General features: G+C 43.1%; 1 protein-coding gene and 1 non-coding gene across 2 annotated transcripts in view; one reads left to right on the plus strand and one right to left on the minus strand.

The window, feature by feature from the left end:
• The first annotated feature begins 1,174 nt into the window (after positions 1-1,174).
• LOC109512654 (partitioning defective 3 homolog) overlaps positions 1,175-24,137 on the plus strand; it is a 188,856-nt gene continuing 165,893 nt past the window's right edge. The window contains exons 1-2 of the mRNA XM_019864537.1: positions 1,175-1,635; positions 16,760-16,861. Of these exons, the coding sequence (XP_019720096.1) occupies positions 1,516-1,635; positions 16,760-16,861 (222 nt within the window). The 5' untranslated portion in view covers positions 1,175-1,515. The remainder of the gene's footprint in view (positions 1,636-16,759; positions 16,862-24,137) is intronic.
• Positions 14,717-14,788, minus strand: trnaw-cca (transfer RNA tryptophan (anticodon CCA)). The gene has a single exon. It is a non-coding gene; the product is annotated as a tRNA-Trp (tRNA).

Below are 24,137 nucleotides of genomic sequence, written 5' to 3' on the forward strand. Positions count from 1 at the left end.
TGTTTTTTTTTTTAAACTTTTTTCCAGTTATTTATAATTTTCTTTGGAGATAACCTCTTCTTCTTTATTATTTGTAGTTAAAATGGAAAGAGATTTTTCTTACACACTGCACTATCACAAAGACTTGGAAGAAGGAAGCCAGAGTAGGGATTCATGATTTCAATGGTGAATTAGGTCACACTGCATCTCAGCCCTGGGGCTGATTTTACTCTGCATCATGGTTTAAAAACTGCAGCATACCCCATAGCTTATATTACAACAATAACCAGTAAAATACCTGTTAAAACTGTGATATTTTTTTTTTTCACCCTGAAATCAGACAATGCAGATATGTCACCCCTCACCACCAATCTATCTGAAATATGAAAACAGTCAACTTGTGTAGCACCTGCGATACTCAAAGGGCGGCTACCGCTATACCACCTGGGCAATGCTCCAACTGATATACAACATTTTTAGTCTTTCATAGTCATTATAAGAACCAGTAGGTGTATCATGACAACGAAACTGCAATGTCAAACAAAATGATGTTACCTTTGAATTATTCAACTTTTCTGTTGCACTTATTAATAACACAGATGTGTTCTTTTGACGGTGAAATTTGCAGTGTGCTGTAGAGCCAATGTTAGCTAGCAGATTTGCGTACTTTCTTGAAAACTCTGTATATCCATCCTTCCATTCACTGTTTTCACTTTGCTGTTGCTTGATTATGATTATTGTTATTGGCTGAGCCCTGCAGAGCCGCAGGTACTAAGTACAAGCAAGGTGACGAGCAAACCATGGACTGGATTTCACGGAATAAGGGCATCCCCAATATGCAAGTGGAGCATTGGATTACAACGCACCGGGGCTGCCACACGATGAACTAAAGGTAAACTGACAGATTTCTGATCATCCTGTATTGAAGTAAAAAAAAAAAAAAAGAAGCAGGTTGCATGTATTTTTTCACACTGATATTCTGGACATCTTTTTCTTGAATTTGGCGACACTTTTGAGGTAAAAAAAATATACTTTTTCAATTTAAAAACATGATTTAGTGAGGCCGGGGTTGGGGGGGGGGTACTCCCGATAACAGGTCTAGTGACGCCCCTGTTCGGTACCTGTAACTGGCCAGAGGACATTTAATGCAAGCTTGTATTGGTTGTTAAAGAGTTAAGTCGAGAGCGCGAGTACTTTTGCCAGCCCTGCTGGTTGCGCGCAGGAGACATTCCTGGTGCCTGCTCCAACATGTGGGGCGACCCTCGCAGCGTCATGTCAGCTGTACGCTCCCCGCTGAGAAGCCGCTCGGCTGGGAAGTTTCTCTGAAGTGAGTCAACACGAAGAGAGGAGGACGCCACCCAGTCAGCCGGTCACAGCAGCCACTGGATCTCATAGCTTGGACTTCTCCACGCACTTCAAAACGAGCTGTTCTTCCACAAGCAGCGGGGGATTTTTGACGCTTCCCCAACGCCGTCAGGGATGGTTTGCGTCCCTTTGACGCGTCGTCTTTTTCCTCTTTGGAATTAACGTGAGGACATGAAGGTGACTGTGTGTTTCGGACGGACGCGGGTGGTTGTCCCGTGCGGGGATGGAAATATGAAAGTCACCAGCCTCGTCGAACAAGCGGCCATGAGGTACAAAAGGGCCATCGCGAAGGTAAGAACGGAACGCGTGCATGTGCAACGTCTCGTCCCGAGACAGGGCGACTCCAGACGCCACTGGAGCCGCAACATGGCGCTTTTTTTCTCGGGCAAATAATGAGCCAGAGGGCGGTGGTAGGAGGTGTACTTGCTTCCAAGCGTGAGGCAAGGAACCTAACGTGGACTGCCGAGTATGGAGCCCCTTTGGATTCGATTGATGACTGGGGAGCGCAACTTGCAAAAAACGCACTATTTTGTGCAGTCTTTTGTTTGGTTACAAAAAGTACGAAGAAGCGCCACGAAAATCCAGTTTGTGGACAACAATTCGATGCATGTTTACTTTGTGTAATGTACTCGGAAAGCGGAGTTAAACGCGCGCAACTTGGTGCGTGTTTCTCTGCAGGGATGTCAAGAGTCTGATTACAGATTATAAACTCACTTGAATGCAAAAAAAAAAAGATAAAATTGGCATATGACGCAATAGACTTTACACTTAACGGTTACCTGCACGATCGAATGGAATGTGACATGCTCTAACCATACGGTACTGTAATAGTATGTATATATTTTTTTTGTCGTTTGCAGTGGAGCTAAGTTGCGCTCCATGATGCCAATATTTCGATGACCCCGTTCAGCCACATAGATGTGCCATAAAATCTAGAAGTGGCAAAAGTACTCACATTCTGCACTTCAGTAGAAGTAGAAGAAAGTTCAAGTACCGATTCAACTCCTGCGCTGGAGTAAAAGTAAACAAAAATTGCAGACTTTGAAATGTATTAGAGTCAAAAGTAAAATTATTACGTCAACAACTTATTCCCATAGCTTGCCAACGTGAACCAAGTGACAAAAAATGCGAAATTAACTCATGATAAAAAGGCAAAAAAATACGTTAGTAATGCACAAGTTTTATTTTTTTTTCTGATATTTTTTTTTTGAATGGCAGAAGAATGCCAGGCTGGCACAATATAACGCATTCGCCACAAATCATTATTGTCGACGTTATCATCTAAAACAATGATCTTAAATGGGTCACCGATGGGGAATATCTTGTTTCTCCAAACCTGTTGCAGTCATTGTCTGTGGTTTGTCGCTGCTGTCCCTGTAAATGTATGTCATAAAAGGTTGTTGGAAAAACATTACACTAACGTGCAAGTCCATTTAGCCGAAAACCTATTGAAGTACCGTCATAAAGTATTTGTACGTAGTTAGGTTCCACCACTGACATCACATTTGAATCATGCAGGTCGACCTGATGTGGGCAACGAATGTAAAAAACAAGTCCCATGAAAGTAGTATATCTGTACACTCATTGCCCTCTTTTAAATGCTAACCATGTTTAGAGCATATTCAAGCGTTATGATGGAATGCAACCCCCTGTTCCAAACCTCAGTGGGTCCTGACAATGACCCATTGCTCTTCTCTCAGCGGGTGTCTTGTCTTTGTTTTCAAACCCACTCAGTAAGTTAATTACAGGTTGGTAGTGCCCTGACATTTTCTCCTTTCTCCGTATTGCCAGATATATAGTGTATATATATATATATATATATATACATAATGTGTGTGTGTATGTGTGTGTATATAGCAGGACAACATTCATTCTTAAAGAGCACTGCTTCTCACACACAGACACACACACACCTATGATCACACATCGCCTTAATAGTTTTCCGCGGCTCAGCAGAATGGAAGCGACTGGTCCATTGATCCATGCTGCGGTACTGTAAATGGAGAAACGTTTGGCTCCGGGGAACATGGCCATCTGCAACAGGTCCGTTAAGCTCTTTGGGCCTCTGGAAGACATAATCGCTCGTATGGAGAGTCACTTGAGAGTTTAAAATGTTCTCCGAGCTGACAAAGCATTAAAAGCATAATCCTTCTGCTCAAGTTGGAGGATTTATTAGGAGTATATGAATGGATGGAAAAAAAAGGTATTGGCGTAAATATTAGCCTTTGCTTGACTGTCTCAGCCGGTGATGTACAAAGTGTGTACCCTCAAGTGCACTTGCACAAATCTGGCCAATAATAGTCGGTTTTGATTAGCAGTGCCAGATAGTTATTCATATAATCTCTGCTGTTCCTTTTCTTGTGTTGGGCCTTTCGAATGCATCCTTGAGCCATTCGTACGCCTTTAACTTCAGAATATGCCATTGCCATATGCTGGCAATGATGACAGAGGAACATGCAGTATTATTCATTCCAATTAAGCTCTGTTTAAAAGGTTGTGATACTTTCACATTAGCAGTTTCAGGTTTGATATGATCCCTAGAATAACCGCTCCAGTATATCCCCTGATCGAAACTGTTGTTCTCATTTCCCAGTGCACCGTCATTTTCCGTAGCTCAGCAGAATGGCGGAGACGAGTCCATTGATCGAGGCTGTGGCACTGTGAATGTAGGCTGGAACAGAGGTCATCGAAACCCTTTTGGATGCCGTCTCACACGTGCAGGAAAGCATTCTAAAAGTTAAGTAGGCCCAAAAGATTGCCAAATTTTACTCTCCGGTAAAGTTAAACACGCTCAAATGCACCATGAAACAAAACTGAAAACCTGTGGAAGCTTTTCATGAATAATTCGGTCACCATACTCAGGAACTCGTTTCTTATGTCATAAAGAGAGAAGCTATATCCGAATAGCTTTTGTACAGCCGTGCATAGTAACTGGAGATGTAATTTTGGGAATAGAGAGCGCAAAGCAGAGCTTGCGGGTCCCACAAGATGACGGGAATGCGGCGTGATTGATGGTAATGGACGATGGATAAGTTCAGGCTTCTGGTCGAGCAGCAGAGATTTTTCACATTCATTTCTGCCACATGAGGGAATAGAGCACGGGACTCGAGAGAAGTGTGCACTCAGTAACCTCTCATCATCCTCTTGGGTGATTCTCCTTTGTGTGACTCCTCTTCTATCGTTATCCCTCTCTTTTTTTTTCCTTTCTTGCTGCAGACTAACCTTGAGCTCATGCTCCTCCCCTTTTATCCACGCAGGCGATTGCCTGCCAGTCGTTTGCCTGCCAGTCGTTGAGTAAAACATCCCTTCTGCTTAACATTGATGCTCATCAATGCGGGCTCCTTAAAAACTGCCTCTACGACTATGTGACGTAAGACGTATTTACTTGATTATTATGGGCACGGTGGTCGACTGGTTAGCACTACGGCCTCACGGTGCAGAGGTGCAGGGTTCGATCCCGGCTCCGGTCTTCCTGTGTGGAGTTTGCATGTTCTCCCTGTGCCTGCGTGCGTTTTCTCTGGGCACTCCGGTTTCCTCCCACATTCCAAAAACAAGCACGGCAGGTTGATTGGGCACTCCAAATTGTCCGTAGGTGTGATTGTGAGCACGGATGGTTGTTTGTCTCTGTGCGCCCTGCCATTGGTTGGCAACCGCTTCAGGGTGTACCCCGTCTACTGCCCAAAGACAGCTGGGATAGTCCGACACGCCCGCGATCCTTGTGAGGTTAAGCGGATCAGGTAATAGATGGATGGATATTATGGTCCACATACTCTTAAATTTTGATTCGGATCTGAGTCCTGCATTTATTACCTCAGCCAAAGGAGGATTTTAAATCCACATCTGCGTAGGGTGAAGTTTATTTGTGCTTCTACTGCATTTGTCACATGCATGATTTATCATCAGAATTCATTCATTCATTCACCGCTGATTACCATGAAACTTTGCAACGGGGTGGTATCAAGAAAGAAATGATGCTGTCACTTTCTTATTGAGATCCTCATGCCAACACCACAGGAACGCAAAGCTGACATTAGGGAATATCGAAGGCGAGGCTACTGCATTTTACCTCCGTCCTTGCCTGATTGAATGAATGCAGCGCATTCCCCCACTTAGTCGGCTGGCCCTAAGATCAACGACACAGCAGTAAGGCAAGACTTATCTTTATCAAACAGTGTCTCTCTTCAGGGTCAAGGTAAGGGCATATCACGGCCTACCCCCCCGTTCCAGTCTAGAATGCCACTCATGTGTACACAAAACAGTTGCACACGTGCTGTGTAGGTGGTGGGGAGAGCGCAGGCATGCAAAGACTTGAGCGAGCCAACGGCGCAACAAACATCGGGGCTTCTCAATTCAGGGTTGAGCTTGAGTTTTGCATGCAAAGCTGCAAGGATTTCTGGCGCCTCTTGCCAAATGTAGCGGTCGGCAAGCCACGTGTAGTAGTGCCAAATACCGCTGCCTTGCCAAGTCATTGCATGAGTGGTGTTTTCTGGCTACATAGGGTACAATATATCCGGAGATTTGTGCTGTTCTTTCTTCTTTCATCATTGCTGATATGAATCAACAAAATTATATATATTTTTTTGCAAACCACGAAAATGCATGGTGACAATTTTTTTCAGCAAGAGTGTGCTCCGCGACTTCACGTGCTTTCACAGCCTTATCTCAGAACGAGAAAAGGGGAGACATAATACAGGAGCTCTAGTGTCCTGCGCGAGTGTATGATTTCTTATCGAAGCCAACGATTTACAAACTCAGTGGTTCAGAGAATCCAGTTAATCATTAGCCAGCCCGGTACTGTCAGAGGCATTACAATAGAAGAGGCATACTCGTGATGTTGTCGTTGTCCGTATGCGTCATTAGGCTATTTCTCAGATCATCAAAGAATTGCTATTGTGCCAATTTATTTATTGATATTGTCAGTTTTAGCCAAGGTCTTAATGAGACCCACTCCTTATTCGTATTTTATTAAAACATGTTAGTGTTGTTCAAGAGACAATTGTGACAGTGGGTAAGACGATGACAATCCTGGTGCGATCAGAAAACACAAGACACAACTTTCTCATTTGGACTGCGAAACAAGGTCAGGAAAAGAAGCGGTATTTGTTGTCCCACACGGTGTGTGTTTTATATCAGCTCCCAAGTACAACCTTCAGAAATTTCAAAATGGTGAATGAAGGTCAACATGTCAAATCCAACATTGACTCCAAGGGAACTTTGCTGTTACTTAAATCCATAAATGTGTGTCCAAAGTACAGTGGTCGTCGAGAGTAGATGGTCATTCATTTTGGTTGCTGCTGTTTACAAGTGATGATGTGCAAAAGGTACATAAGGGCGCGGATGCTGCGCTGTAACTCGTCAAGCAAAGGACTGACAACAAAGAGTCCAGCGACAGATGTAGAGAGACAATGGAAGACTAATCACAGTCATATGTTCCATATACTCTTCAATGAATGATAAATATTAGTGCCGTACTGATGTGCAGCGAGCAATCCACTGATGTCCAATATTCAGGCTTGTTTTTTTTTTTAATTTACAGATCGGACATTGCTTTTACTTCCACTTTATTTTTCAGTTGTTTTTCTCACCCCACATCTCCCGTTTCCTTCCTAAACCTGGATGTAATCAAAGTGAGCAAGTCCTAGCAAACGCCAGCTATGTGGATTGTTTTGACTCAACATGACAAGCCAGGCCCCTCTTGGGTGTGATCCAGCCTTTTGCCAGCAGTTGACTTCTACGACCGTGATTGCACTTGCAACAGAGTCCCAAGCATGTTGTTTGTCGACCCATTCGTTACAAATGTCCACACACACACACACACACACACACACACACACACACACACACACACACACACACACGTGTATTTTTGTGAAAAATATTTGGACTTGACCAGCTACCGAGTTGCTATTCCTTTTCTGGCAATGCAGTTTCATTTTGTAGCTGCAATTTTGGTCTTTTTTTTTTTTTTTTTAAGCTTTGGAGTGAAAAGGACTGTCAAGGCAAGCAGTAACTTAACTCTGCCTTTTCAAGGTTTAATGTGAGCAAACAAACTGTCTTTTCAATTTTCCGTGCCGGGATTACCAATTCAAGTACATGTTAACTTTGCACACATGTGAAGGAAAGTTGACCTTGTATTCGAAACATCTCTCAGTAGGAGACACTGAGGCTTTATAAACACCAAAATAACCATATTTTTTAAAGATAATTGCGGTCAATGGAAACGAGCGCTCAATAAACCTCCAACAAAGTTGCTGTGCCCCCTCGAATGTGTCGGCTTTTCGTGCCAAACTTCCGATGTATTTTTCATCACTGTATTTATCTATTTAGTGATGCCACTTAGAGTTTTATAAAGATAAAACGAAGAAAACAAAATAACCCGGGCTGACCATTTGCAGACGCTCACGTCACATCTTTTCCAAAAAGTGTGAAGTGAGCCGAATGCTTTCCAATGTAGCCTCACATTTGACGCCTCCATGGCAATATGCGAGAATTCCCTCTGACAATACTCCATCAAATAAAAGGCCGAGTTGGTTCAGCTGGCGTTTGCGAGATGTACCCTGAAAGTAGGACACCGTTGCATACACTCAAGTGACCGGACTTCGCGGACAAAACTTTTAAAGGCGAGTCAGGAGTTCAACTCACTCCATGGCGCGCCGTGCCGTACCTTGAGAACGCTTAATGTTGGTTGCTAAGTGTTGATGATTTTTAGTCGAATCTGCCTCAACGTGCTGACCTAATTCCCCTCGAGCAGATGATCTTGTGTTTGCATCTCATTACTGTCGATTGCGCAGCTGGTCCAAATTAAGTGTGCCTAATATTCATTTGTTAATAAAACAAACAGTGAAATTGGCATATGCAATTTTGCACAAAAAAAAAAAAAAAAACATGTTCAAATCTATTCCGAGATGTTCCTGTTCTCGTGCAAACCGGCTTATTCTTCAGGGCATTTCATTTCATGATTCATGAAGTATTATTCCTTTTGATGAGAACACATTTGAAGTCCTGAAGTGACTTTTTCAGGATGTTGTTCAGTGTTTCCCCGGATGTGGTTTGGCCCGATTATCCGAAATTTCCCCGCAGCATTTGAAATCTGCTCCCAGTGTAACAGTGATGTTGATGTTTTCAATGTCTTCTACTACCTATGCCATCTACAAAGGCGTCGGCAAGCTCGCTGTCAGGAAAGGAGCCCCGTTTTATCGGTGAACACATTGACACGGAAAAGTGATGCATGTTTTAATTTGAAAACGCATTCATCACAAAATAGTATGTTTGTGCTTTGCAATGGCAATGGGATGGAGTTGACCAGATAATTAAACACCAATTACACTTCATTGGTCATCAATTATAATAACAATAAATGTTCTAAATATTAACGATTGATCTTTTGGTTTCATAACTTTTCCGTTCGACACAATTTATACAAGATGACTCGGATTAGTTTAAATGTAAGCACGTAGGCGTTTGCCAAACATTGCCCACCATAATATCCTTGCCAACACCCGCACTAAGCTGTAAAATAGGACAGATGTACTCAGGGCTGTTGGCGAAAAATACCTTCTTCGTTTGCGCACTTTTGTTGGCGGCACTGTGAGGAAAATTTCAGTCATTTGGACCGACAAATTCTGTACTCAGCAGTACCGCGTCTGTCGAGTGGAAGTAAAATTTGGCAGTATGATGAAGTATATTTCTGTCTTCATGCAGGTAATAAATGCAGAGTCAGTTATTTTGTGGTCGGTTTTTCTTTGTGGCGCTTTTAGGTCTCTTTCTTTCAATAAAATGGTTCTGTGCTCTCTGGGCATTTACAGTAGTGGGGTTGTGGAATATTCCAAAAGTAGAAGGCGGGAAAAAAAAAAAGGCTGACGTCTCCGTCCGCTCTGAACCCCTCAGCCATGTGCCATGTGCATCATCAGGAGTTGTTAACAACCAATAATCTGCTCATAACATGACAATAGTATACCGATGACTGAGCATCTGATAACTAAATTTATTGACGTGTGCACTTTGCCATGGACCAATATTACAATTGAGGTTGTAAATGTACTATAGGTCAACGCTTCTGATCATGTTTTAGGCCAGCAGGGAAGACCACCAACCAATGATTTAAATATAAATAAGCAAAAGGGTTTGTCTGAAGAAAAAGAAAAAGAAAAAAAAAACAACTCGATGGGCTGCGGTGCATAAAGGTAATAATGGTGCGCTGCCAATTGTTTGCTTGGACTTTGAATCTAGGTCAGATAATCCAGACTGAGGAAGTGCAGTCGATCAATGTGGGAACTATTTGGACGTAACTGTAAATGTGAGGCAGGTTCAGGGGTTAATAATAGTCGTTTCAAGTTCTGAAGTCACGTGCAGAATTTCATGCTGTTGATTGTTTGTTTCCTTGGATATCGTTTTCCATTTAACCCCGTAAAACACATTTGTGATAATCAATATTGAAAAAAAAAGTGGCTAAACTGCGAGGATCGTGATTGTGCTGTAGCAAAATTTTTCCAGTGACGCAGTCTCAATTCCGTTAAGCAAATTTCAGTTTCTTCCTTATGCAGGAAGAATGCCGTTTACTGTTTTATCAAGATTTTCACCCGACCAATCCATTTTCCGCATCCCTTACACGAGTGGCGTGAGGTGTTAGTGGCATTTCCTGTTTCTGCTCGGGCTCAGAGAACAAGTCCCTTCTCGCCTTTTTTTTTGTGAGGATGCCGAGCCGCCGTTAACAGGTCACTGATGTTTATCTCCATTTTTAGGGGCCACAGATGTCTGATAAGACACTTTTGTTTCCAACGCGCCCATCCCCTAAGTCTCCAGGATGACCAACTCCACAAGATGGCTACAAACGATACGTCGCGTGGATGGGCCTTGATCACACTTTCTTGTGCCAATGAATTTGAATATACTAAAAACAAGACTGTGTAAACATCCACCATCTGTGCGACACATCTGTCACCCGCTGAGACGTCCTCACGAATAATTATTCGGTTTTGTCACGGAATGTGTGAGCGGCATCCCGTAGAGTGCGGGGAGTGTGTGGGTGTGTGATTGACCTGGTCCAGCCGGTTTCTCACTCACTGTCAACAGCGACTCTTTCTTTCAACTAAGCGCATTCACTTTGCATACGACTGAGTGCCCCGAAGCACCGCAACTTTTTTAACATTTTTTTTTAATGTGACTTCGGAAGGGTTTTTGTCTCCAAGAGTTTGGTCCAATTCATACTGGGCAACCTTGCGAGGTTCGACTAGAACTGTGTGATAATACACATTGTAGCTAAGATACGATGTCTGCCGCGCGGCCGACTTAAGCGTTCGCTGCATGACCACGATTAAAGACGTTTCTTGGTAAATGGGTGTCGCTCCACCACATACCTCCTTTACTCCCTCGTGTACATACAAACATGAGCTATAGGGGCATGCAATATAGTGAATCTAAGTGGCATTCTCCTTCAATCCGCGTGAGCAGAAAGCCAAAGGTCAAGGGAGTAGTTGATTTTGACATTCAGTTAAGAATCCTGCGAGACAATCAAATATCAACGGCGTGGTGCAAGCAGCATTGTTCCGACTCTTGCGCTCTGGCTGTCATACTTCTCGGAGCACTAATGTGTGTGACTTTTTACAAGCCGCAATCACGTGTACATTTTTGGATATGATTTGGTTACAACCTATTCTAAAGTACGGCAATGTACCAATGACACGTAAAATGTCACCACCAAGATGACTGCATGTCGTTCCTTGTGCTTCTCGGGAACTTAACCACGTGCGACTCCAGCAGGAATCCAGCCAATGTGAGCGACGAGGCGGTGTTTGATGTCCTGTGATCTCATGCTGCTGCTCACACAGCTGCAGCACACCAGTCCAGGCTCAAACTCCCTTTGGTTCAATAAGAGTGGCTTAAAATCTGCTCACTTTGATGTAAAAGACTCCATCGCAGGGTATCATTATATCAGAGCGCAGTGCAGTCGACATTTGACGGCGGTGATGGTTAAATAATTTGGGGGCGAGGTGTTAACTTGCCAACGTGGGCCAGATGTAAAATGAATTTTAATACGTGTGTGCTTCCGGAGCTCTTGAATAGCGTTTTGATCCTTCTATCATGCTCTTATTCTAACCCTTGTGTGCACACATAAGCAGGCTGAGTCATCTTGTACACAAGTGTTTTTTTGTTTTTTTTTAATGAAAAAAAAAAAAAGGTTTCATATTAATTGTATTTGTTCAAAAAGGAGCCAGCTCATCATCAGTGATCCTTCCTGGGTGACTCAGCTGCAATCCCTTGAAGCCACCGCAATATTAAGTCGACTCGTGAACGAGTGAAACCTGACCAACTTCTTCTTTCCTTCCACCAGTTTTGGTGATATATGATCTTTCTCGGGGTTTAAATTTGCTAGGTCGACCATAGTTCATAAATATTTGTCAAGTCCCAGGGGCCTTTTAGACCTTCTGTTTTTAATCAGCCCTGGTGAGGGCATCTACAGTTCTTCATCCCCACCAGCGGACCACAAAAGACTCCTGTCACCATTTCCACATCATCCCCTAACCACCACGGGCCACCACGTGGCTCTGTGCCATGTTCTCCCTTATTTTCACACCACGCCTGCCATCAGCACTGGTGATTGATAGGGCGACCCCGCTTCTCGCAATGCCTTGAATGAGAGCAGCCTCAGTGAAAGCACAGAGAGTCAAAAAGTAGCCGGAGGTTAGCTTGTCAAACTGATACAAAGCCTTTTACAAATGTCTTGGTAATATTTTGGGTAAATCGCTGCTGTTTGTTGACAAAGGCAATGTCCCCCATCCCAATTCTACCCACAAACCTTGTATTTATTTTTATACCTCTGAACTTGAGAGCAAAAAAAAAAAAAAAGCTCTTTCATTGAGTTAGGAAGGGAGGATTCAATATGTCTAATAGAGTTTATCAATTGTTCAGTTCCTTTGGAAGCTTGAATGGTCAGTCCATTAGCAGGCAACAGACAAGGGCAGGATAAGTAGTGGGTGGAGCAGCCTTGCAGCATGACATCCTCAATATCGCCCGCCGCTCATGCTCCGTGAGTGATCCAGCTGCCGTTCCAGTGGGAAAATAATTCAAACCATCTGAAGCCACTCGTTCCTCTAAAAATATGATGTTATACTGTTGTTAGAGGCGAAAAGGCAGCCTAGTGTGGGAGATTGGAGTGACAAATTTGAAGGAGAACAAATGGGCTTTCCATTTCCTGATTCTTTTATTTATTGATTTTTTTACATGTTATTTCTGTCTTTGGATAGGTCTCGAGATTCGTTGTCGTGTTGCTATGCCACCCACCAATTTTTTTGTTGTTCCATTTTGAACATTGAGCGCACAGTGTGAATCCACCAAGTGTCAATCAGGGATGGAGACGGCATTGCTTATGACAGAGCTGCCGCCATCAACATCCAGCATGAGGAATGCAAGAAGAACCCAGATTGGGAACATGCCACTGCTAACGGTGGGTGAGCCAAAAGTCATTGTCAGCTTTTGACTTGACAGGCACGAAATGCCGCCAAGATGTCGTATTTCCGAAGCGTAATCTTTGGAATTACGTACAGAATGACATGGAACGGTACATGGTCCTTGTGCATCTTGATCTTGAGCATGAATCAGGGCAAACATTCTTGCCGAGTGTACTGGACTAGAGGCGGATTTTAGTGATCGTTCTAAATCCATCAAATCTGAAGTGCTAAAAACATGCAAAGACGAAGAGTAATTGTTGAGAGAACACGTTAAACTCCTTTACGCCTTTCACTCGTGATTGATTTGCTCTGAAATTTCTCTGAAGCCGCAAAGTAAACCCTATTTACATTTTGCCAAGTCATCATATGCCGCTTCTCACATCTGCGAGAAATCTGACCATTCTCGTTGGGCTTCTCCGGATGAGCAGATGGCTTAAATGTGCCGTCTCCCTCAGGGATCTGAGGCTAAACCATCTCTCTGTAACATGACACCCACCTTCTGCTTCTTTCCTCTAATAGCCACTTAAATCCTATTGTTGACTCATTCGTGAGGTTTTCATTTGCTTTATCCCATTCCCTTGGCGATTAAAGTGTGTGTTCTCAGCATTTGTGCCAGACTATGTGGGCCCTTACACCTTGCTATAAGGCGCTAGCCCTACAAAATGCTGACATTAGAACCGAGGTGCATGAAATGCATTTGTGTGTGCAGTTGCACGAAGCACAGCTGAAGCGTACGAAAGAATCAATTTGTGACGTCTAATTGTATACAGGGGCTGTTACTTGTATAGCGCTTTGATACTCAAAGCGCTTTCCACTTGTGTCCTCATTTACCTATTGATGACGCAGCATCAGGACCGACTGGGGGTTCAGTATCCTGCTCAAGGACACTTTCAAAGGTCGCAGTGGGCAGGGATTAAACCCCCAACCTCCGCGTTGGGAGACGACCACCCTACCACTTGCAAATGAACATAGCCTGACCCTCGGTTGACTCTGTAATTGGCTTCAAGATGTGTTATTAGGCAACCACTCAATGAGGTCCCGATTACCATCATTTCTGATGGCAGTAGCAATTCCGGGTCCTGTTGAGTCATCAGGCAGTTTTTGTTTATTTGGACCAGATGTTGAGCTTTCGATCTTCTGTAATCATCAAGCGTGTTGAGGATCAGAAGGTCGCACAATTTTAGACTTTGTTGCAGAGGACTCCAGAAATTCAACTCTGTATGGTGATTTTGCTTGCTTGCATTATGCTGTAAAGCTCAAACTCAACAAAGTGGGAGGCTGGCAGTTTCGACTTGTGGTAGGAGCTGGTGAGTCACTGCGGGGTCGGAACACCCAGCGCTTGGAAATCACAGGATAGGTTTTTCACTTTTTTTTTGGTGAAAGTTTTGCTCGATTCAATTCTCAAACACTGTTTTGTAATATACACTCAGGATCATTGAAACCTGTATCACTTCCGTATGTCTTCAAGTCTATTTTCTCAGTCTCCAGGTTTGTCTAGTATTTCTGTGACTTTTAAAAATGACAATGCGGCCTTTACATTCCTCGACCGTACCCAACCTGAAAAGCTTCCTACTCCCACGGAGGCAAAGTTAATGTTTGAAAATCATTGGACTGTGTCGACGTAAGTCTTTACACAGTCGTGGCCAGGTTAAGTTAATGAACTCTGCTGTATGTGTCTGATGGTGTGATGAGCAATGTCTCTTTGCTGGCCATCAGCACAGCATCATTCTATTGTATGACTCATAATGCAGGGCTCAGATCTCACCCAGTTGACAAAAGAGAGCTTGTTGATACGATTTCTAAATAATAACAGCCATCGTTTCATCCTTGTTGTGAAATCTTTTGGAGATGTAATCACCAGTTTGGAACATTTCGTAATGGAGTGGATGATTGTCGTCAGGGGGAAAAAAAAACAAAAAATAGAATGACCCCGACGTGATTTGAACACGCAACCTTCTGATCTGGAGTCAGACGCGCTACCGTTGCGCCACGAGGTCCTGTTCTGGGCGGCAACAGAAAATCTAATTGCGCCCGCTGTGGGAATGGCAACAGCCGCGCCGCAATCAGAAACATCCACAGGCACGTATATTCTCTCGCTCGCGGCCACTCAGTTCTCCCTTTACTGACTCACCACAGGGCACAAGCTTTTGTGCAACTTTTGACGAGGACAGGAAATCTGGTGTGGTACAAAGACATGGATGACAGGGTGAACAGATCGTTTGGTGAGATATTGTGTGTGTGTGTGTGTGTGTGTGTGTGTGTGTGTGTGTGTGTGTGTGTGTGTGTGTGTGTGTGTGTGTGTGTGTTTGTGCTTACATGACCTTATCATGTGAACTAACCAACCAGTGATGAGACTTAACCGCTGTGGCAGAGGTAATCAATGTTTCGATAAAATATAAAAACACAGCAGCAGACTTGTCACTCTCGACACAAGCACATACTTTTACCGAGGGCCCTTTCAGTGGTGAAGTCTGATGATGCTTCTGTAATGAGGGCTTTGCTGTCATATTTCATACGGCAAGGCACCGTGGTTGTAAGGCTCCGACATCACGTCAAGCATGTCAAATCCAAACCGTCTCTGCTCATGTTCTTTCAGCTCCACAAGTGTGTCTTTGGGATTATGTTTATGTGACTGAGCTGCTCTCAAAAGTAATCCATGTGAAGAACAAGCCGGGAGGATGTCTGTGCCAAATTGACATCTGGCATTTGAATACAATATTTGGGTTGACTCCACACCCCGAGTGCATCCGTATGAGGTGGATTCAATCATATTGTGCAACTGGATATTCAACATCAATGACCTCTTTCTGCTCAAGTTTTTTGTCACAGTACTGAACTTATCACATTTTCCTTCCCTTTTAACCTAAAAAAAAAAAAAAATGTAACACACCAACATTCCTTTCATGAGTTGGACCATTTTTGCCAGTGAACCAGAGTGGAGTTAAGTAAAACAGAGCCCAAAGGCATTTGACCACAGACCCAAAGATAGCTCTGTTTGGAGCAGAGCGAAGGCTGAACAAAACAAACAGACAGAGGGAGGACACAACATGAGGACATAAAAGCAATCGTCTTCTTGGTTTCTCTTTCTCCTCTCGATTGCTTTTAGTGCTTCAATGCTACCTTGAGCTGGCCAGAGCCTGAAAGAAAAAGAAATGAGGGCAGGAAATGGACTGAAATAGAAGCCTTTGAAATTCCCCTTTTCACAATTTTCCACCCAAAACTATCCTTGACTAGTCATGTCCCATACAGATGTCCATTTTCTTTACCCCCTGTTCTCATTAGCATCGCGGGTGAACTGGAATCTGGCTCAGCTGACTTTGGGCAAGAGGCAGGGTACGCAATGAATGGTGGCCAGCCAATCACAGCTATGAATAGCTCACTTGGTCCAGCGATTGTGCCTTCATTGCATTGCGTGAAGTGGTGGTGGACTCCGAGTATTTTTGTATGCAATATTTCCTTAATTTTAGTGCTTGCATTATCATTTCCGCACAGTCTGATCGTCTGGCCTGTTGTGGTTTTTGCTGTTATTTTTTTATTACGCTATTTATTTATTTTTTGGTCATCATTTTCATAAAGCGTGATTGTTAAAGACCGTCACCTCCCCGAACAAACATGCCAGTAGGTCACATGATGTGGTGGCACGTTTGTCCCGAGTTGATTTTTAACACAGGCCTGAGATTCTTCAAAATCTCTATTCGGATTCATGACAGAGCACATAGAAGATTAAAACATTTCATAACAGCTAGAATGAAGTCAATCCATGAACATGTCACAATGTGCCAACTGAGTAGCGCATTTATGACCCACATAGTGATCAGATCAGCTGATTCCAATATCTGTTGGTTTGGCAGCGATCATATGTGGTATGGCTCAAATAAAGTCCCAAATCCGATGCACTTGTATTGCAAATAAACACAATGCTCTAGATTTTTTTTTTTTTTAACACAACCCATTCTCCCTTTTTCCAGGACCCCAGCTATTGGGTCCAGGTCTATAGGTTGGAACACCGGGATGGCGGAATCCTTGACCTGGATGATGTCCTCAGTGATGTGGCGGATGACAAAGACAGGGTAAGTCCTAATGTTTGTATCAATAACAAGATAAATTCTTTCTATAATGGTGTCTATTAATATTGCTGCTTCACCTATTTACATTTACATTGTGCAATATCACTTGTGGTTGAACAAATGGTAAAAACAAATGGCTGTCATCCAGACTGCTTTACTACTTTACAGTTAGAGCTGTATCAGACATGTTATGATTGATGTTGTTGACAAAGATAATCATGCTTCGTTTTGATTGCCACTGTAATGTACGTACAGCTTGCTTGTTTTTTTGTTGTTGTTGTTGAAATCCTCAGTGGCAGGCGTGCATTTGGTACCTGGGCCTTTAGTGGGGACATCACTTAATCCAACTCTTCACATCACCAATGTTACATTAAAATTACTGTATTTAAGTCATCAATACAAAACAAAAATGATAAAAATATAACAGCACGCAACTGTGCCACGTACACCATGCATAGCAATTCAGAACCAGTATATATCTAATAACATGGGGAAAAATATATTAAAAAAAATAACATAACATGCATTATACTCATTGGCAATGCTGACTTTTAAATGTATTAATGCGTGCAGATTGCTACAAACATGTTTTGCACGTTTTGCAACTTGGCTCGTGTGTTCGAGCGCTTCTAAACGTCTGCACATGCGCATTAGAATGACGAGGTGCCATGGTAACAAATCAGGTGATAGCGGCGGAGAGAGCAGCTGTTTTGCACCCGCACCTGCTCCCACTCTATTGATGTCAGTAGCGTCTGTCTGGCCCCGGAAAGTAAAATCAGTGATGTCTCCCAGCTTTTGACCATCTCATTACCTGAACAGACGACAATGAAGGTTAGTCATCGAGATTCAGTCGCTGGCTTGTGGCAGTCACGTCTTAAATGTATATAAATGTGATACCAATTTTCCCCACAAGATGCTGCTCTTGTATTCTCCTATTTTATGCAGATTATAAACGTCACACTTGAAGCATATTGCTTAAAGCTCGTGGTGTCTGTTTTTATTTTTTAAACAACAAAACAAGAGGCCCAAAACTTGATCTGCTGCCCTCATTCTAACAAGATCCCCTGATAAAAATCACATCACGCCCATTCTATAGTAACTTCACTGGCTGCCCATTCACTCCTTATTTCATTCAAGATACTCCTCCTCACATTCAAAGCCAACAATATCCTCCCTCGTACCACAGTATCTCGCTAACCTCCGTCACCTTAACAGACCCAGCCGTTCTCCAGGTGAAATGTTGCATACGTCTCTTGTCCCAGTTGTGCATTTCCTGCATTATTGGGATGTATTGTGTAAATGTGTGTCCGCAACGGTTCAAATGAACAGGAGAAGAGTTTGTGTAAATACACTGGGGGTGTTTGGTTCCTCTTGTGCGTTGATAGTTGTAGTAGTAAATCCAGTCTGTCCAGTTCTTTTGATCGGCAATCAACTCCTGCCCTAGTTTCTCTGTATTTTACAAAGAGTTAACCAAAGAACTTTACCTTTAATTTTAATGAGTTAAAGCTAATGCTGATCACTTTGCTTTTGAGCTGAAGCTTTGAAAGGCAGTTTTCACCCTGATGCGAGTTCTTTAATGTTTTATTTGTCGCTAGTAGTGGTTGAGGGGGATGATCCTGAGTTGTGCAGTGAAGATACATGTGCAGTGATCAACAAATCAGATCATACAAGCTGTTATTAAAACATAAAAGAAACTATTCAGAATCATGAAGTGCTTCAGTGTGTCAGCTGAATACAAAAATGAGCCAGCTACTCAACTAAAAGCTTGTCTTAAAAAAAAAAAAAGAGTTGTGCAATTGTGGAAATAAGAAAAATTATTGTGTTGTACCACCTGGTTTTGTTTTGACCTCTGTTGACGTATTAGCTTGAAATAATTGTTTTTTTCCTCGTCAACATCAGACGTCGGGTTTTTTTTCCCTGTTCTCTGCTGCCATCAGCTGGACACTGACTGAAAATACAGATGTCAAGAACAACTTTCATTACGTCAGAGCATTTCGAGACGGGAACGGTGCCTAAAAAAGAACGAAAAAAAAAAGTCGCTCAGAGACTTTTGAGCCTGTGTAATGGCCCCAAACTGTTTAATAGTTGCAATTAACCCTTGCACCAAACTGAAATGATCAATTCACCCATAGAGTTGAAACAATGGAGTAAAGCCATGGATTCATAAATCAATGAAAATTGTTAATTATAGGCAATTCTCTTCAACTGAAGTGCACAATTACAGTGAGATGTAAACCTGGCATTGTGGAGAACTCACACGAGTCCCTTGCTCCTACTAATTACAGTAGTAGGGAATGCTTTGCATTCAACAAGTGCAGTTTATTATTATAATTTTTTTAAATAGTTTTTACAGGCGTGTTTGGCGTCTGGATCGGCCTTATTATGAGCAGATGTGAGCATCTGAAGCTTTTTTTTAAACGCATACTCGAATCCTCAGGGTGCAAACTAGAAAATGCTCAGCGCAGAAGCTGATGGAGCCTTGGCCAGAAACATGACTGGAGTTATTACACTTTTAGACCACTAAGAGGTGCTATAGTCCTGGTTTAGTGTTTACGGCAAACGTGGGGTACAAATGTGATATCTGTTCCTGAGAATTTTGTTTAAACGTTTTAGTAATATTTTGCTGGTGTTTAAACGACTGTTTTGCAGAGGGGAATAACGGTGTATGTACTCACATTACATATTAAAATGTATTTTGTATTCTAGTACAATACTCTATTTATTGAAAGCTCATTACAGGAACCAAATGCACAGCTCTTGTTTTTCTTGTGGTGGTCGATTTGCAATTTCTTGGACCCTTAAGTTGGCATTGCCATGGCAACCGCCATTGGCATCAAGTGGGCACCTGCTCTGGGTTGAGATCAAGCTGTGAGTGAAATTAGCCAAGGCTAAAGCGGGGTCCATTCAGCTCTACCCCAGGTACCAGAACGCTGCCAGGGGAAATCAAAGCCTAATTACTAATCACCAAGTGTGTTTGTGTGTGCCTGTGTGTGGAACAAAGTCTTTTGACATTCACGGTAGGCTACTGTGTACCACCAGTTTAATCCTCATGTTTTTATATATCTGTGACCAAGTGTCATGAATGATGCGCCTTTCATGAAATAAGTTAATTGATCCATATGGATCAATTTGATTTGCACATTATCAGGTGTGCACATTTTGTATTCTGCAAATGCAAAACTGGGTCCATTAAAAGCAGTGTTGCATGTTTTAATTTGTGCTAAAATGGAAATCTGATGAATTGATGAATGTTTCAGCTACCTTCTGTCATTTCTTCTGGTTTGTTTTTGAGGTAAAATTTCATGTGAATTATCACTTGGGGGAAGAGTATTGATTTCATTTTATTGCTTAGCTTGTCTGAATGCCATAACCGTTACAACATTCAATGCACTCGAGTCACGCGTCCAAATGTGCGCATGACTTGTCAACTTTTAATATTTCACAAAAGGATGCTCGAATAGCCAAAGCGGTCTTTGTAGCGGCTTGCAGATGCTTCATGAGCTCTCGCATCAATGCCATGAGCTGTATCAAATAGTCTGCCTTCATGTAACATTTCCAATGTGAGATCTAAAGTGCCTGTGTGTCTTCTTGTCTACTTATTAAGATAAATCAATATGCTTTTTTATTCAATCATACGTTCATTATTGTGCATTTAGTTTGCCGCGGTGTGGGAACTGTGCTGCATCATAATGAGAGCTGTTCCTCATCTTTATGACTCCATACCAATTAAGCGACAATATTGTTCAATATAAACCTCTTAATGAATACACTCTTAGCAAGTAAGCAAAAAGACGCTCATGCTAGTCATACCTCAACCTGGAAATGCCATTGACTGTGCAAAGTTTCTTCGACACTTTTGACTGCGTAGTCAAGTGCGCGTCAGCATGCCGGGACATCGGTCAGCTCGAAATCTGCATGCAGGCAGGATAAGCCTCACCTTTACTCATTTGTTCTGACGTTGGATGGGCAACAGCAGGCAGTTATTCATTCCATTTAATTTCTCATTTCTCTCCAAGGCTTTGAATGTATCGCATGTTTTTGTTTGTTTATTAGGTCGTCAATTTCGTAGCCACATTTTCTTGGGAAAGATTGCTGTTCCTTTTCAGCGGCTTCCGCCTTCACACAGTTACAATCCCTCACAGAGGGGATATAGCCAATGCAATCATAGCCTTTGTGCGCCTCGCCATCAGGGAAACCACAGGATTTACTTTGAACAACTCCATGGCCTGCTGGTCATTTTATCCTTGTAAAACATGAGAAAACACAATAGTTTCATGGGAAGTCATTGACATTTTGAATGGATGTGCACGACATTCACTCCTATCATTAATTCTTTTTTTCCCGTTCCTTTATTTTCCTGCTGTATTACAGTTACGCCTTCATCAGAATTCGAGTTGGCTTCATTTGCATCGCATACGCAATATGACATAACATTGAGCAAAATCAGGTCGCGGCACCAACCGTATTATCCAGCTTGGAGGCAAGGCAGTTCGTACAGCGTAGGTGTCTTTGATTCCTCCTCTATGACAGCTCCACCCTCAACAACAGTGTTTTCTGCCAAATTGTTCCAGACATGATCTGAACTCAGCAGAATACCGTCTGGTCATGCTGTTGGTGTTTAGCCAGAAAATTACAGAAGGAAAAAAACAACAAAAAAAAGACATCTGTGAGAGAAACAATGATACCACTACATTGAAGCCCCACCCTCCCCCACCCTTGCTTTTTGTGCTATGAATAGGGAAGAGGCTGTACTGGTTGACAGCTGTCAGGGCCTCTTTGACTCGAGTGACTGGGTAGGTATTTTGCCAAACAGGCCTATTATCTGTGCCGTTCTGTGGTGGGCCTTGGGGAGAATAATTGGGTCAGAGACAAAGCATAAACGAAGATGACAGATACAGGCCCTCCCACTGAGCTCCCGGCATCATATCATCTACCCCTGAAGGTTTCCGCCAACGTGACGAGAAGTGTTTTTGTCTTCTCTACAGAAGCCCCTATAGGGACTAATGGCAACTCTGACCAAAATAGGGTCAAAGACATCAACCCGCTTCTTCTTTGAAATCCCATCGTCTCACAGTGTGGCTGCAGGGAGTTTATATTTCTTTAGGAGCTCTCCTCCTGGGAAGCATTCTGTTCTTCATTCTCCATGTGCCTCTGGAGTACGATGGCCTTCATGAACGTGAACAAATGGAATTGAAATCAACTTAAATCTATTATGATGACTCTTAAGAACCTCCATGAGCTATTTACTGTCTTGGATTTCTACAAAAAAAAACATTTTTGAGTCATCGGTTTGTGAAATGGATGGATGGATGGTTAAAATTTGCAGTCCGGAAAACATTTTTACATTCCCATACAACAAGCCAACTGTTTGAAAAAAATCAAGTCAGTGAAGTCCACTGCTTCTTGTTGAGAATGCAGAACCAAAACACAACCTCACAAGGCTCCTATGTGGCAAAGGAGGGTGTAAAAAGTGTAACATTAGCTTCCGGGGGACCTCCCGATACGGAGTCGTGAGTGTAGAAGAACTGAAGAGGAGCAAAGAAGGAGAAGCGACCCACTCAGATTTGAGAGCAGGCACTCAGGCCGCGAGCTAAGCCGAGCCAGGCATTGCGGCTGGCGCTGTTCGGAGCTGAAGTTGACACTGGCGTGTGGCGGCAGGGAAGCGGTGCCAAGGCTGAGGAGCTAAGCTTGGTAGTGAGCACTTTAGGCTCGCATATTGTTGCAGGCAGGCAGCTGAGGATGTGCACCATCCGAGTACATCCTCAGTGCCGCTTTACTCATTCGAAAGCGCTCTTCAGATTACGTTGTGTTCTCTTCTCTAATGCTAAAGGCTTACATACATCCTCCGTCTCCTCTGTTCCACCACAAGCATGGCCATCCTCTGTTATTAAATTGAGGCCGTCAAGAAGAATCAAATCTGTATGTACTCTGTGTCGGGGTGCATCTTCTTCGTCCCTCTCTTTTCCCTTCATTGGCATACTAGTCGGATAGCTACAGAGTGAGCCAAAACTGTGCACTCGTTGACAAACGCGTGCAACTTGTACTAACTCGAGACATGACAGAATTCTATGAGTTCACATTGGAGCTTCACTAGAAGTACTCGTAGAATGTACTGTAGCTGTTCACTAGTTCGCAATTTTGCTTCACTAGTGACACTTTTGTGGTCTTATTAGTATGCCAAAGTTGTCGGACGAGTGTCGAAATGTCTCACAGTCGTGGAAAAATCCAAACAGTAAGACAGAGTCCTTATCAAGCAACATATCGAGGAAATTGAAGACACCGACCTGAACCTAAATGTCCCTCAAACCTTCTGAGGTGATTTGATTGTCAGGGGACACTTTTAAGTATGTTCAAATAATAGCAAACGAAGGACAATAAGAAAAGATGCACCTTTCTTTTAATCCATGTGTATGTGTGTGTGTGTGTGTGTGTGTGTGTGTGTGTGTGTGTGTGTGTACATGCGTGTGTACCAGCCTTTGATGTATTGTGCAATTCTGAATAAGGTCGAATTTCAGCTACCCTTTTAGCCGCCACTCTATCGCGACCACCAGCTGGGTCCTCCTTTCTGCTTGTGATGTGGAAGGTGGTCAGGGTTGCCCTTAGCCATGTTGGAGGGGTTGGGGGGGAGTCGATGGGCCAAGCAATTTGGCAGGATATTCAGAGCTTGGCCAAAAGCCCCCTCAGCGCTTGGCAAATATGGCTCTCTCTCGCCACTTGTACCGCTTCTCGACTCTATGATGCCACGGCATCGCGTTCCTTCTGCTGTTCTACTTTTGGCAAAACTTTCTGCGCCTTCTCAGTGATTCGACGCGCTCTCAGTTGTCTTTTCACTCTCCGCCGCGGTTCGCAGTTTGTTCCGCTCCCGACATCGCGCTGTCTATTCTTTAGATCAAACCTCCGCCTGCTAGATTTGCACGCTCGGCTCTTGTGTCGTGTCATTATTATGTCTGGGAGAGAGAGTTTGGAAAAAGGCAAGCGAGAGGTATTACATTGGAGTGTGTGGAGCTGCAGGTTGATATGAATATCAAAGACTTCTTTTCCCGCCAGCAGGTGATGGTGCCTGTGGCGCTCCTACACAGACAGGTGGTCTCATCTGCTGTGTGTGTGTGTGTGTGTGTGTGTGTGTGTGTGTGTGTGTGTGTGTGTGTGTGTGTGTGTGTTGGAGAGTTTTTTTTTGTTTTTTTTTTATGTCTGTGTATGTTTGCCTCTCCTGTTTCAAAACAGCCATAGTGCACAGTATCTGGTAGGGTTCGTGTGTGTTTCTGCAGGTTAACGCACC

The sequence above is a fragment of the Hippocampus comes genome, unplaced genomic scaffold, assembly GCF_001891065.2.
Source record: "Hippocampus comes isolate QL1 unplaced genomic scaffold, H_comes_QL1_v1.1 scaffold389, whole genome shotgun sequence".
Taxonomy (NCBI): domain Eukaryota; kingdom Metazoa; phylum Chordata; class Actinopteri; order Syngnathiformes; family Syngnathidae; genus Hippocampus; species Hippocampus comes.